Genomic DNA, 13,354 nt, shown 5'->3' with positions numbered 1-13,354 from the left:
GTGAGCCACACGATGAAACAATTGTGTTTTATTTCACACCGTAGGAATTTTTATCCGGCGTCATCGGATTTCTCTCCCGCCTCCTGATGAGGGTCAGTTTTATACTGTGCCTCATTTTAACATCAACATAGACATTGTCTTTCATGGTCGGACCTTCAGGATTTATGACTGTGATACATTCACAAAAAACTTTTTGAAGAAAATAAGAGTCAGATTAAACCCCCCGGGACAGTGTCCAGAAGTTCCTTATCTGAAGACACGGAGAGAGGTAAGTTGATTCATCCATGAACTCTTAGCTTCAAGATGAGAATCCCTTCAAGGTCAGTAAAGGGTATTGGTACTCCTGATGCAGATGTGAAAGAACTTTGGGGGCCATGGTCACTGGAGTTGTCCTGTTTTCCTCTGGGCTGGAGGGAAGGCTGGGTGTTGGCTTCGGTGCAGGAGATGCTCACTTTCTGCCCCTGCCCCCACTTCTCTCCACGGAGAGTCTCCCTTCCAGGAAGTAGGAGTCTTCAGCGAGCTGCCCGCATGGGATGGTTTCTAAGAGGCCGTGATTGGCTTTGTGGTCACTGACAGTGAAAGAGTTGGGTCCACGCTTACCTGGCTTTTCTTTTCCCATTTTAGTTGCCTAACTCTGGGAAAATCTTTGCTCCTGTGCTACCGATTTACTGAACCCTTTGGGTACGCCTTTTTCCTTCTTCCTTGGGACTCCCAGCTCCCTTTATGGTGTTATTCAGACGCAGAGGTGTTCAGGAGTGAGGAGGGCCATGATTTCGACGTACTCCTATGATGACAGGATGCTTGTTTTCGAAGGCTGACCCCAGCTAGTGTAGGGAGGAAAGAATCAGTGTTAGTAGTATTACTGTAGTCTTTCCAAAGTTTTTTTTAATGATCCCTTGGCCCAAATTTTATGTTTTACAGAAAAATCTGAATACCCAAAAGGGCAAGTGTCATGTGGAAGGTCACATACCTCACCAATCTTCTTGCTGGGCCTTGAACTCAAATCTCTTGCTTCTTATCCTGATTTTCATTTTTGTCATTTGTTTCTCTTTTTATTGAAGTATGATTATGCGCAGTAAAATACACAGAAATTAAGTATGCAGTTTGATGGGTCTTAACAAATGCATGCACCCATGTAATCCACATCCAAAATCATGGTATAGATTTCCATCCCCCCAGAAAGTTCCCGCATGCCTTTTTGCAATCTGTCCTTCTCCCCACCCAGGGATAAGCACAGTTCTCATTTCTATCCCTATAGATTAGTCTCATTTTTATTGTTTCTAAAACTTGTAATTAACTTCTTTGCAGAAAGATAACATAAAATTTAGAATAAAAATCTCCTTTGATTCTGCTTTGATCTCTTGTTAAAAGCTGCATGTAGGATCATTCATCTATTCCTGCCTCCTAGCCCCAGCAGAATTACCCTCTAATGCTGTAGGCGTACAACCCTCCTGAGAAATATATATTGTTGATCCTGGCATATCTAAGGTGAAATCCCTGTGGCATTATACTTGTGTGTATTGGCATGCAAGGAGATTTATGGTTTGGGTTCATTTCTACTTTTTCCAAATGCCCTAGAAGAAGGAGTCTAGATAAATACAAAAGTCTTTAGAACCAGCAGAGAGAACCTAAAAGAAATGGATCTATATGATTTACCACCCTTTGCATCTGGCTACATTCATTCACTAACAGCTGGTATTATATGATAGTTATTGTGAATGATGATGCATTATATGAAATACTTAGAACACTGTGTTATTTCATAAGTTTATAAGGAAAATAATCTTTTGTTCCAGGAATCAAGAATAAATACCAAGAACAGCCAAGAAATGTTTTTCCTTTCAGATTGGAAGAATCGTTTTAGCATTTATTCCCTCAGGGAGAAAGCTCTTCAATAAATATAGAAATCTGTGGAAAATTAGGAGTTTAGTAAGAGGCTTTTATATTGACTTTAATGCATTTACTTCTCCAGTGTTTGCTGCCTTGAAATGTAAAGTTAAAATTAAAAAATTTAACTTGAACTGAAAAGAGCCTCGATGGTATATAATCAATAATGCATTTCTTAGAGGCCTTATAATGCCAAAGAAAGATTTTTCAATCGCTGAAAGTAGAGATCTCGTAATTTCATTTATATATCAAGGATAAGACTGAAGAGCCTCTGGAAAGCCCATCATGTCTCCCCCACTGTCTTGGGATAAGTCTGCACCTAGACTGCCCTGGACAGATGCAAAATTTTGAGAACTTACAAGTAAGATTACATAACCCGATGTGGGACTACATCTCCCTTGCTAGTGAGCACTTCCTTATATAACCATCCTATTAGGCTACATTAGATAGAATGGGGGGCGGTTTGCTCCAAGACAGGGCTGAGACTGTGCAAATAGAGGAGTTGGGCTGAGAAGACTGCCGAGCTAGTGCTTCCTGATTTGGGGGCCAGAGCCCGCGCATTAGTTCTGTACAGATTGGAAAGTTCTCCATTTGCTTTGCTCCTGTTTCCATGGCCTTTCAGATCTTCACTATCTAAAGCTTTTGAGCAAAATAAAACTGTGAATATATTTCTTCTCTTTTACCTTCACAAAAATCTTTGGATGAGTAAGAAGCATATACAGATATGAGTTTTCAGTGAAAAGAATTTTTTGGTTGAAATATAATTAACATAGGCTTGGATGTACAAATATTAAGCATACCCGTTGACAAGTTTTTAAAAATGTATACAATTTAGTAACCAACACGAAAATCAAGATAGAGAATATTTCCATCACCCCAGAGAGTTCCCTTGTCCCCCTTTCCAGTCAGTCCTCTCCCCAGAGGCAATAACTGTTCTAATTTCTGTCACCATATATTAGTTCTGTCTGTTCTTAAACAAGAATTTTAAGTCTTTGAGAAAAGTCAGTTTTCAAAAACATTATAGAAGTATATTTTAGTGTGTTAAAATAATAATGAAAAGCTTCCTAATACTCGATTGTCTGTATTTCTAAGGTTGAAACTGGTTATATATGCATATCATGTATGTTGTTAGTTGAAATTTGAAAAAATGTCACTGAATAGTCTATAGAAAAGATACCTTTATATTCTTTGATTGCTTGCATCCCAGAAGCAGCTATGGAAAAACTTCCACTCTCATTAACCTTTTCTCCATTGGCAGAAGCTACACTGCATGGAACCCTTACGTCCCTATGAGTCCTTCGACACTCTGAAACAGTTCCTCGAGTGTGATAGGAAGGTTTTGCGTTTCTTCTGCCTGTGGGACGACTCAGGCCCAGTGTTTGGGGACCATAGAGAACTCATCCTGCATTACTTTCTGTCTGATGATACCATCGAAATCAAAAGAGTATTGCCACATAACTCAGGAAGAGATGCTACGTCATCGTTCCTCCAGAGGAGGAAGCTGCCTAAGGTGGGCTGAAGACTCTAGTCACTCACTGTCTGGAATGTCATGTGTTATGACTGCGTGATGACAAGTCACCATGTGTTAGTGCAAGTGTTTAGAAAACTCTCACTTTGTGCCCTCTATTAACGTACATCTATGAAAGTAATACAGAGGATATGACAAATTGGAGTTGGAATATTCAGGGCTTGAGGCAAGTAAAGGAAAAATGTCAAATGCAAGAGAACTACCTATTCATCAGTGAGTTCACCATGAGTCTTATGAAGGTAAATGACTCTCTAGTAAAAGGATTGCTCGTGGCCTTGGGCAGGGCACTGGCCTCTGGCCTCTGTAGCCTACTGAGGAGATCCCACTGTATTGGTCTGGGTTGTGAATACACACACACACACACACAAGTGCACACACACACACACACACACACACACACACACACACACACACAGGAGTGACTCTTCTGAGAGTAGCCACCAGTCACCAACTAGCCACTGGCTAGCAACAATGATAGCTTTTGCATTTTTACTATTAAAAAAGAGTTGTGCAAGTGATTTCTACACATGTTTATGGCCATTTGAGAGCTAGTGTAACCTGGGTGCAGCAGAAATGGCACAGAGACAGAAGACCTGGGTTAGAATTGTGAGTCTGCCACTTAACAGCTGTGTGACCTTGGGCAAGTCATTAACCTCTCTGAGCGTATTTCCCTATCTCTAAAGTGCAGTTAACTAGGCTTCCCTCCTGAGGTAACTGTAAAGACTGAATGAGATAATATAGTAAAAAGCACTATCTAAGGACCTATGAACACCTATAAGGACACGTGAAAGTATCAAGGCTTATTCACAGCTCTACGTTATATTTTACTTCTTATTTGGATAAAGAATTTTGAAACTTAATTCTTAGTGCTACTGAAAAGATTACTGTAATGCTCATTTCTGATGCAAACAACCACTGGTTATTTGCTTATCACAGGAGACTCTTCCAGATTCTCTGAGTCTCCTGCCAGAAGTCCTGCTGTGTTGCTTCTTGGGGCAGGGGCAGGATTTGTCCCAGAGCGAACTCTGGGCGTATGCACAGCAGGTGGCCAGGAGGTGCCAGGGAAGCCTGTTTTTAGAATGGCTTTGAAAAATAGGCTAAATATAAAATTATAATGACATACTACCTGACATTTGCAGTGTTCCTTGACATCAGTTGCTTCATTTATTCTTTCATTCAACAAATATTTAGTAAGTGTCAGTTGTGTGCCAGCTCTGGGGTTACAGTGAGAAAGAAAATGGATAAAATCCTGCTTCGTGGAGCTTCCATTCTCGGGAGAGATACAGTAGCAGTGGGTGTTCCCTTGACACTCACAGCATCCTTTGAGAAAGCAAGGAGTAAGTACTGTTGTTGCGGTTAGATGACACAACTGAAGTCCTGAGAAGATAAATGCCTGGCCCCATGTCCTGTAGCTAGGAAGCAGCGAAGAGAGAGTTTGCATCTAAACGTACTGTTTTTTCTTCGTTACGTGGCTTACTGACACCCCACACATCATAAGTTCACACATTGAAACTTAAACATTTTATGTCACATGTATCTGGCATGATTCAGATTTCTCATGTGTATGGGATAAATGGATCACTATCAATTTCTATAAGTTAGTTCAGATATTTCCTGCCTGGACCACCTCCAGTGGGGGTGGAACTGAGGAGTGCCCTCCTTGGCTTGCTCCGGGCCACAGTTTCTGTTAGAGGCTGACTGCACTCCATTGCCAACGAGTGCGTCCTTGCTCAGGATCAGGCAGGGTGCTAAGCAAGTAAAGAAGGCAAGGCAGGGTTTCTCCATCAGGGCGTTTGGGAGTTTAAAGATGACTGCCGATGAAGCAATTAGAGAGCAACAAAAAGTGGTTTAACCCTGAGGTAGGTGCTACGGAAGTTTGAACTGGGGACAGGCCAGTAGGATGGGAGAGGTCAGGGGCTTTATCAGGGCCTTGAAGGAGTGGGGGAGTGTAGACCAGCCTGCAGCGGGTGGGGAAGCAGGGGGAAAGGTGGCTGGAGTCTGTGTCCTGTCTTCCTCGGGATGGCAGAGAAGAACCATACGGGGTGCCTCTTCCCGCTTGAGTCCCTCAACAGGAGCACGTCTGTGTTTAGAGGCCATCCACTACATCTTGATTTGATTTTTATCTTCCAGTATGGCCCCCCTGGAGTCTATCAACCAGGCCAGATAACAGACCGGACAGTTCTCAATGGAGATGGTGGCTTGTCAGAGAACCGAGTGTATGGCTGCCTGTTGGATAAGTACAAGGTGAGTCACGTTTTATTACTGTTTCCAGTGTGACTTCCCTGGAACCTGGAATGTGGGGTGAGTTACGTGTTCTGCTTCTGGGAGATTGATTGTGAATGAAATCGATGAGTATATAAATATATGCATTGCACTGCCATTTGGTAGCACTGCATTGCTAAAAGAATGTTTTAAAATGTTAATATTGAGCGATTGTCTTTTGATTTGATTTAAAAATTTTGGTTATGAATGATATAGTTGATTTTTTTTAATTTCTTTTTCCCTTTGGGGGTGGGTGCCAATGTCTTTGGTGGGTCTGTGGTGTCAACGTCACGTTCCTTTGTTTTTATTAGCTAGGAAAAGTAGACCAAGAGTTTTACAAAGAGAGTGACCTGTCCATAGGAACCACCATCAATGTGTGGGGAAGGAAAGTGCTCCTTTGTGACTGTGATGAATTCATGAAGACTTATTGTAAGACTAAATATGGAATTGGTAAGTGATACATCTGTCAATTAGAAAATAATATGTAAAACTTAGAGTCTTTGTTCCCTAGTTAGGCTTGATCTGACTTTTGAGTTTCAAATTCTAAGCTCATAATAGCTACCGTTTATTGAGCATTTGCTAACTGCTGGGCATCTGTTGTCTTATTTATTCCTAACAACAATTCTAGAAAGGTAGGCTCGTTATCCCCATTTTAGAGGTGAAGAAACCATGGCGTACAAGGGGCTTACTTGTCGAAGGTCATGCAGCAAGTAAGGGGTGAGCCAAGACTTGAACTTGTCTGCCTGATGCCAAAGGCTTCCATTTGCCCGTATAGCCCCCTGCCTCACTAGAGTATGGGGGAAATGCTTTGGTTAAGCAATTGCAATGGAAATCCAAACACTTTTCTTTTCACTGAATTCTTGCTTACCACAGAGGATATACTTATTTGAGCTCTCTGGGGAATTGTGCCAATTTGCTCTACCTTTCCTGGTGAGGCTCAGCCAGGCTTCCAGCTTCTCTCTTCTTAGATATCCATTCCATTCAGATCAGGTTAGCGCAGTTCAGAATGAAAACCAGTGATTTATTAAGCACCTACCACATGCAGGTCATTCACAGAAGCAGGTGGAGGATCTGAGGCGAAACCTGAAAAACACGCCCCTCCATTTGCTAAACCTGCCGGCCAGCTCTGCCCCCACCTGGGCCCTCTACCCCAGGCTCCAGGTACCTACCGGTGCTTGGCGAAGTGGGGTGGTGGAAGGTGCCAACCTCCCAGACTGGGGTTTGGAGCTCTGATGGGGGATGCTTACCCCGCTCTGAACCTTGGAGCATTCATACGAGCTCACTTCCTGAGCGATGAGTTGGAAGCCGGAAGCAACCACAGCTTCCTAAAAGACAAGGTGCTTTGTCTTTAGAATGAGACGAGGCCCACCTTACGTGTCTTGGTGTCCCCACTGTGTCGTATTCCTGGCCTCCTGGGAATCTTTATATCATGGGAGAAGGCACACAGCATACAAAGGGGCTGGAATAAAAGAGAATTTCAATCTCCCTCCTCTGTGCATGAGGGGAACTCGTTCCACAACATCTGCGTGCCAGATTAGTCAAAATGGAGCCAAATTGGTGGCCTCTTCTTATATTCTTTTCTAAAATTAGTCCTATTTAGTGGACACAGTTGGGCATATTTGTTTTAGGGACTGAGGGCAAGAAGCAGCCAGGAATGTGCAGGTAGTGGCTACTGTAGAGAAGCTGCTAGTGACCCTTAGATAGTTGGGAAGGATAGTTTGCTTTTTAATAAATGTAAGTGCCTGTTCAGAATCAGCAAGTCTTCAGTGTAGACTTGGAAAATTTTTTAAAATGATATATATATGAAATGAGTCACTGAAGACATTTACCTGTGTCCTACTGAAAGATTACCTTAATTTAAAGGACATGGTAAAGGTTCAAAACATCATATGATCCCTTAAATAGCAAGTCCAACATTCGGTTGATGTTTGTCTGTCAGCTTGATTTTGAGAATATAAAGGTCGCATTTGGGAAAATGAACGTAATGCTGGAGAGACACGGTACGCTGTTAGTCTTTTAACGGGTTTGCAGGGAACTTTCAGAGGCAGAGTAAATCCACCGGTGCGCTCCAAATCTAGCCATCCTCGGCAAATGTATCAGCTTCAAATGCCCTATGGTCCATTTCAGTTGAGCCCTAGTGCTTAATTTCTTTCTGCTCACTTCTTTTGCTCACTCTATAGACTTACTGTATTACGTTAAAAAAAGGTCATTTGTGCCTTTAAAGCTAATATAACGTGAGCATTATGCATTTAAACAGAAAATTATGCAAATGCAAAATTATGATATATTTTATAGTCACGCTGACTTTTTATACTTCTCATAACATATGTTAAAATACCCCATTTAACAGACACTATTATTACACAACATTTCTTGAGTAACAGCAGTGTACTTAATATAACTAATGACTGGAAATTATATCCATGATTCAGGGTGGAGGGGAGTGAATCAATATTCTCTGATAATCTTTACATTTGCTTTTCCTGACTTTTTGGTAACATTAAATTAATAGACTTAATGTTACTTAGATACAGTTACTTCTGACATTTTGATTTTTTTATAACTCACCTGGTTCTAAAAATTCATGAGACTGACCAAGTTTTATACATTATATTTTGGTATCCTTGAAGCCCAAACCAGGACAAAGTCCTGGCAATAACTGTGGTCACATTTCCTTCCTTGTCAGTAATTGTGGTCTCCACAGGAAGGAGCTGACAACTGCCAACGACACAGCTAGGGACCTCCCTAAGAGGAAGTCAGGGGGAAATTTCTAATGCAGTATACAGCCTGGGTGCTTCAGTACCTTCTCTTACCTAATGCCGCCCCAACATATTTTGGGGGAGAAAAAATGGCAGACAGACTAAGAGATGGAGTTGGCCACAGTCCCAAGAATTGTGCATGAGTAAGCTTTCTATTATGTGGAAGCAGAGGGCTTGGTAGAATTCCAAGAGATGTATGTAACCCCTGCATAAAACCCAATCTGACTCCTAAAAAGATGAGATTGTTTTGTGTATTTAAGGATTCTAAAGAGAAGGCAACTTCTTCCACAAAACAGTCCAATGTGAGTCCCCCACTAGGCAGCTTGGCCATCCCGCTGGCCCTGGCGTGTCTGCCGGGCGGGAGCTTGTCACTCCCTCATTATTTCATGTGCATGAACACGGACTGGCAGATGGAGGCCTGTCGGACTTTCCTGTAGCCTGAAGGTTGGAAAAGGCTCCAGGGGCTCTAGCAGGTGTTTCTTTCACTGAAGAGACAGGGATTTGAATGTAAACTGTTCTTACCTAGAATTCCTGCCTTGGGTTATTATTTCTTTGTCTATAAGAGGACTTTCTTATTATCGATTCTTAGTGGTTGGGACAGCCAAACTAGTAATAAGACCACTCATTCGTGTTGTTCTCGAATACTTATTAGGCTATACCGACACTAAGGATAAGCAAAAAACTGAAAGCACCTTTAATTTTGTGGAGTTGTTTATGGCCGCCTCTGAACTCTTGGTGTTAGAAGCAGCAGGGCATCCAAGATGAGAGTCTAATGATCACTTGAGCAAATTAGCCATCCCAAGGTGCAGCGACAGAGGTAGAATTTGCTTCTCGTCTCTCCACATGGCTTTGATAGAGCTAACAATTTCACCTTTTTTTTTTTAACCTCTCCTATGAAGTGAAGAGGGTTGAGGATTAGATGATTTCTAAGGGTTTTCTAGCTAGAGCTAGAAAATTATGTGATTCACTAATTATTTGACCCAAAAATGAACGTCCCACCAAAATCATTTGACCTGGGTATTGGGTACAAGCAGAGGTGGATTTACCTTGAAGTTAATGAAGCTTAAGCTTTAGGGTTCTTTCTTTGCAGGGGCCCCACTCCAAGGTCCTGGGCCTAATTTTGTCTTAATTATTTGACATTTTTAGTCTTAAAGAGCTTCTCCCAAATTATATAAGCTTTAAACCTGGGTCCATATCTGGGTTACTAGTACATCAGAGATGAACTTCGATGAAGGCTCTTTCCAGGATCGTTTCCAAATGAGATGATGAATCGTAAATCACTGTGAAGGAGCATTAAGACATATCCTTTAAAAAAATCTATCACCTCTCGGTAAATTTGTTGCAATCTGGTCAGTGTGGATGGACATTCAATATATATGTTTTTACAAGTCTTTTGGAATTAGAGGAATCAGACTACTTGAAAGACAGATGTGTCTCAGGATATATCAGAGTTGTCAGTTTAAGGAGATATTTGGGAAGATGCTTTGTAAAAAAAAAGGTATACTTTTTCATTAAATATTTTTTTAACACCTGAAACATGCAGGATGCTGGGGTGATGGAAAACCAAAGACAGAAAGTTATTCAGGTGCGAGTTCAAACCTTTGTGAATATACTCAATTACCCAGAAAAATGAGATCTTAAGTCAGGGTATCCAAAAAGATTGGATTGTTAAAAAAGTCAGACATGGTGGAGTGGAACAGTTCTCGGCATTTATACACTAGATGGCACTGTGGGTGCAGAGGAAAGCTCTAAATTGATTCTTTTGTTACTTAAATCTGTGGCAAAAATTATGTAGTTGAGAAAACAACACTGTGTTATAAAACCTGTAATTTTGGGGGGAGGTGTAGAATGCATTCTTAATTACTGTGAGATTCAATATGTGTCCTCTTTTGGTTAGGCTGCGTAGATTAGTATATAGAGTTGTATGCGTATGTCCCCTGTTAGAAGAAACCAATCATGCCCCAATTTTCTAATAATCATGTAGAGCTCTCCCTGCAATCCCTATGGTCCTTTTCCTAAAATGAAGGTACCAGTTAGTGGTGTGTTTCATGTAACAATTAGCAATGAAAGGGTCTACTGTAATTCTGCCTAATTCCAAGATTTGAGCTTTCCTCTTTATTACCAAAGCTTCTCTTTAATTGCCACAAAAATAGCAATAGGAGAGGCTCACCAGTCACTTCCGTACCAGCAGTCTGGCTGCCCCCTTTCACTGAGTCAGTGAGAAATATTTGATGGCATTCTCTTTGCCAATATGTCTTCTGTAAGCAGTTTCTGTTAGGATGGAACAATACTCTTTTGGGGATTATGCTTGAAGAGATTTCACACAAAGGCTGTTAGGAAGTCTAAGTAAATGTGAAAGTTGAAAATGTTTTCAAATCAGAGTTAGAAACAGCCTCAAACCCTTAGCCTTTTGATCAATCAGTACAAAAAAAGACTCCCTCAATTTTAAGAGTTAGGTTGCCTTGGATGACAAATTGATGCACATTTTCAGTTAGAGAGGTATGCACTAAATCTGTACTCTTCCTTCTATTAGAACTTTGGCAATGGAAAAGGAAATCTTTGCTTACGTGAACCTCCTTTCACGCACTAATGGAAACGCCTATGGGATAGTCAACCTTGGGGAAGAGGTAGAAATTAGATTCCATGGGTTGTTTTGTTTTGTTGCTTTGTTTTGTTTTGTTTTAAGGAAGACCCTGACATCTTCTTTGTCATTTGTGGTGTGACAAACACAGGTGACTGGGATCTGTTGAGTCAATGTATTATTTGCTTTGGAGAACACACTTGCTTCTCAGAGTTTGTACAGCCTCACAAATGAGTACCAACAGCTCCTAGGCTATTAAAAATATGTCTCTCCTTCTTCACAGATGACAAATGAATAAAGAAAGTCAACAGTATTTACCACTTAACACTCCCTTTGAGAGTAGGCAGTGGCTGTTTTAAAGGTTTTGTTCGTTTGTTTGGTTTTGGTTTTATTCCTTATTTATTTATTTATTTATTTTTGCTTCATCACATTTCAGTACGATTGCAGTCTTTACTTGGGCAATAACAGAAGCACCCTGGAGTGGTGGTTGGTGAGAAGAAGTTTTGTTTTTGTTTTTGATCTAGACAGTGAAGTGTCATGGCCTGGAGCTGAGTTGGAGGAAAGGGAGAGCGTTTAAAAAGTGGGCACAAGAGGAGGGGACATCAGACGGGGAAGGTAAAGCAAAACACTTAGGAGTCAGTCCTGTTTGGAAAGGAATTTGATTAGTGACTGTTGACTAAAGATAGGACAGGGCTACATTACAGGTTAAAATATGGCATGGGTGGCATAAAGTTCCAAGTTTGAATTTTCCTGTCATTGGAAAAATCAGGGAAGAACAAAAAATATTCTGAAATGGGGATGCGATGACAAAAGATAAATGTTTACTTATTCGACACAGACAGTTTCTCTCTTTTTTCCCTTTCTTTTGAACCAATGGCAACTATTGAGTGAGTTTTGTGGTTTTTGTAAACACGATTGAAACCTACCCTCCCAGGATTTTGCTGTGTTTTGTTTGAAAGAGTTTAAAATAGTCTACAAAGATCTCCATGTTCATCTTGAAAACATAACAAACCTTTCAAAACAGCCATAATCAGGGCAAAAAAAAATATTGATGTTTCATCTGCCTTTGTTTTGTTATAGAGAACTTTACCTCGATTTCATGCAAGGCCCCACCTCCTCCAAATATAGAAAGGAAATTTCCACGTTACACCGGCTTTGGTTCTGAAGAGGATTCTCTCTGCTCCTGCATAGGCCTCGTGCCCACACCTCATCAGAGGAACTTCAAGAAGTTCATGGAAAATGACAGGTGCTTGAGGGAACTGCTGTTTTAGTCTGATCTTTCCCAAATGTGTTCAGGGTTTATAATATTGTCCTCATGACAAAACAGATGACACTTAATTTGTCTGATTTCAAGTCCAGGGACATGTTGTTATACCTTTTTAATGAAGTTGATTAATATGTAAGTATTAACAGGTTCTTACTTCAGTGGTTATTTTATTTTTTTCCAGCCTTTTGAGAAATAATTGACATATAACATTGTATAAGTTTAAGGTATGCAACATAATGATTTGATATATGTATGTATTGAAAAATGATCACCACAATAAGATTAGTTAACATTCATCATTCTCACATAGTTATAGTTTTTTCCTTGTGATGAGAACTTTTAAGATTTACTCTCTTAGAAACTTACAAATATACAATACATTATCACTAACTCTAGTCATCATGTTGTATGTCATGCTCCCAGAACTTATTTATCTTATAGCTGGAAGTTAGTACCTTTTGGTCACCTTCACCCAATTCTCCCCTGCTCCGCACACCTCTGGCAGTCACCAGTCTGATCTCTGTTTCTATGAATTTGGTTTTTGTAGATTCTACATAATCTACATATAAGTGAGATCATGCAGTATTTGTCTTTCTCTGTCTGACTTATTTTACTTAGCATAATATCCTCAAGGTCCATCCATGCCATCGCAGATGTCAGGATTTCCTTCTTTTCTATGGCTGAATAATATTTCATTGTGTGTATGTATCTTATATAAATATAGATATATGTATATATACACACACACGCACACATATATATATATGTTTTTATTTATCCATTCATCTGTCAGTGGACACTTAGACTGTTTCTCTCTTTTAGCTATTGCAAATAATATTGCGTTGAACATGGGGGTGCAGATATCTTTTTGGGGCAGTGATTTCATTTCCTTTTCATATATATCTAAAAGTGAAATTGCTGGATGATATGGTAGTTCTATTTTTAGTTTTTTGAGGAGCCTCCATACTGTTCTCCACAGTGACTGCACCAATTTACATCCCCACCAACAGTGCACAAGGGGTTCCCTTTTCTCCACACCCTCACGTTGAGTGGTTATTTTAATGTGTCAT

The 13,354-nt window shown here is 40.5% G+C and overlaps 1 protein-coding gene across 1 annotated transcript in view; it reads left to right on the top strand.

The window, feature by feature from the left end:
• The window catches only part of EFHC2 (EF-hand domain containing 2), a 187,663-nt gene that overhangs the window by 98,756 nt on the left and 75,553 nt on the right, over nt 1-13,354 (top strand). Inside the window, 5 exon segments of the mRNA XM_082378301.1 lie at nt 45-268; nt 3,146-3,397; nt 5,546-5,659; nt 5,989-6,127; nt 12,098-12,263. Coding sequence (XP_082234427.1) covers nt 45-268; nt 3,146-3,397; nt 5,546-5,659; nt 5,989-6,127; nt 12,098-12,263 — 895 coding nt within the window.

Source organism: Balaenoptera borealis (assembly GCF_965194805.1).
Source record: "Balaenoptera borealis genome assembly, chromosome: X".
NCBI classification, from domain to species: domain Eukaryota; kingdom Metazoa; phylum Chordata; class Mammalia; order Artiodactyla; family Balaenopteridae; genus Balaenoptera; species Balaenoptera borealis.
This window is presented reverse-complemented; position numbering and strand designations above follow the sequence as displayed.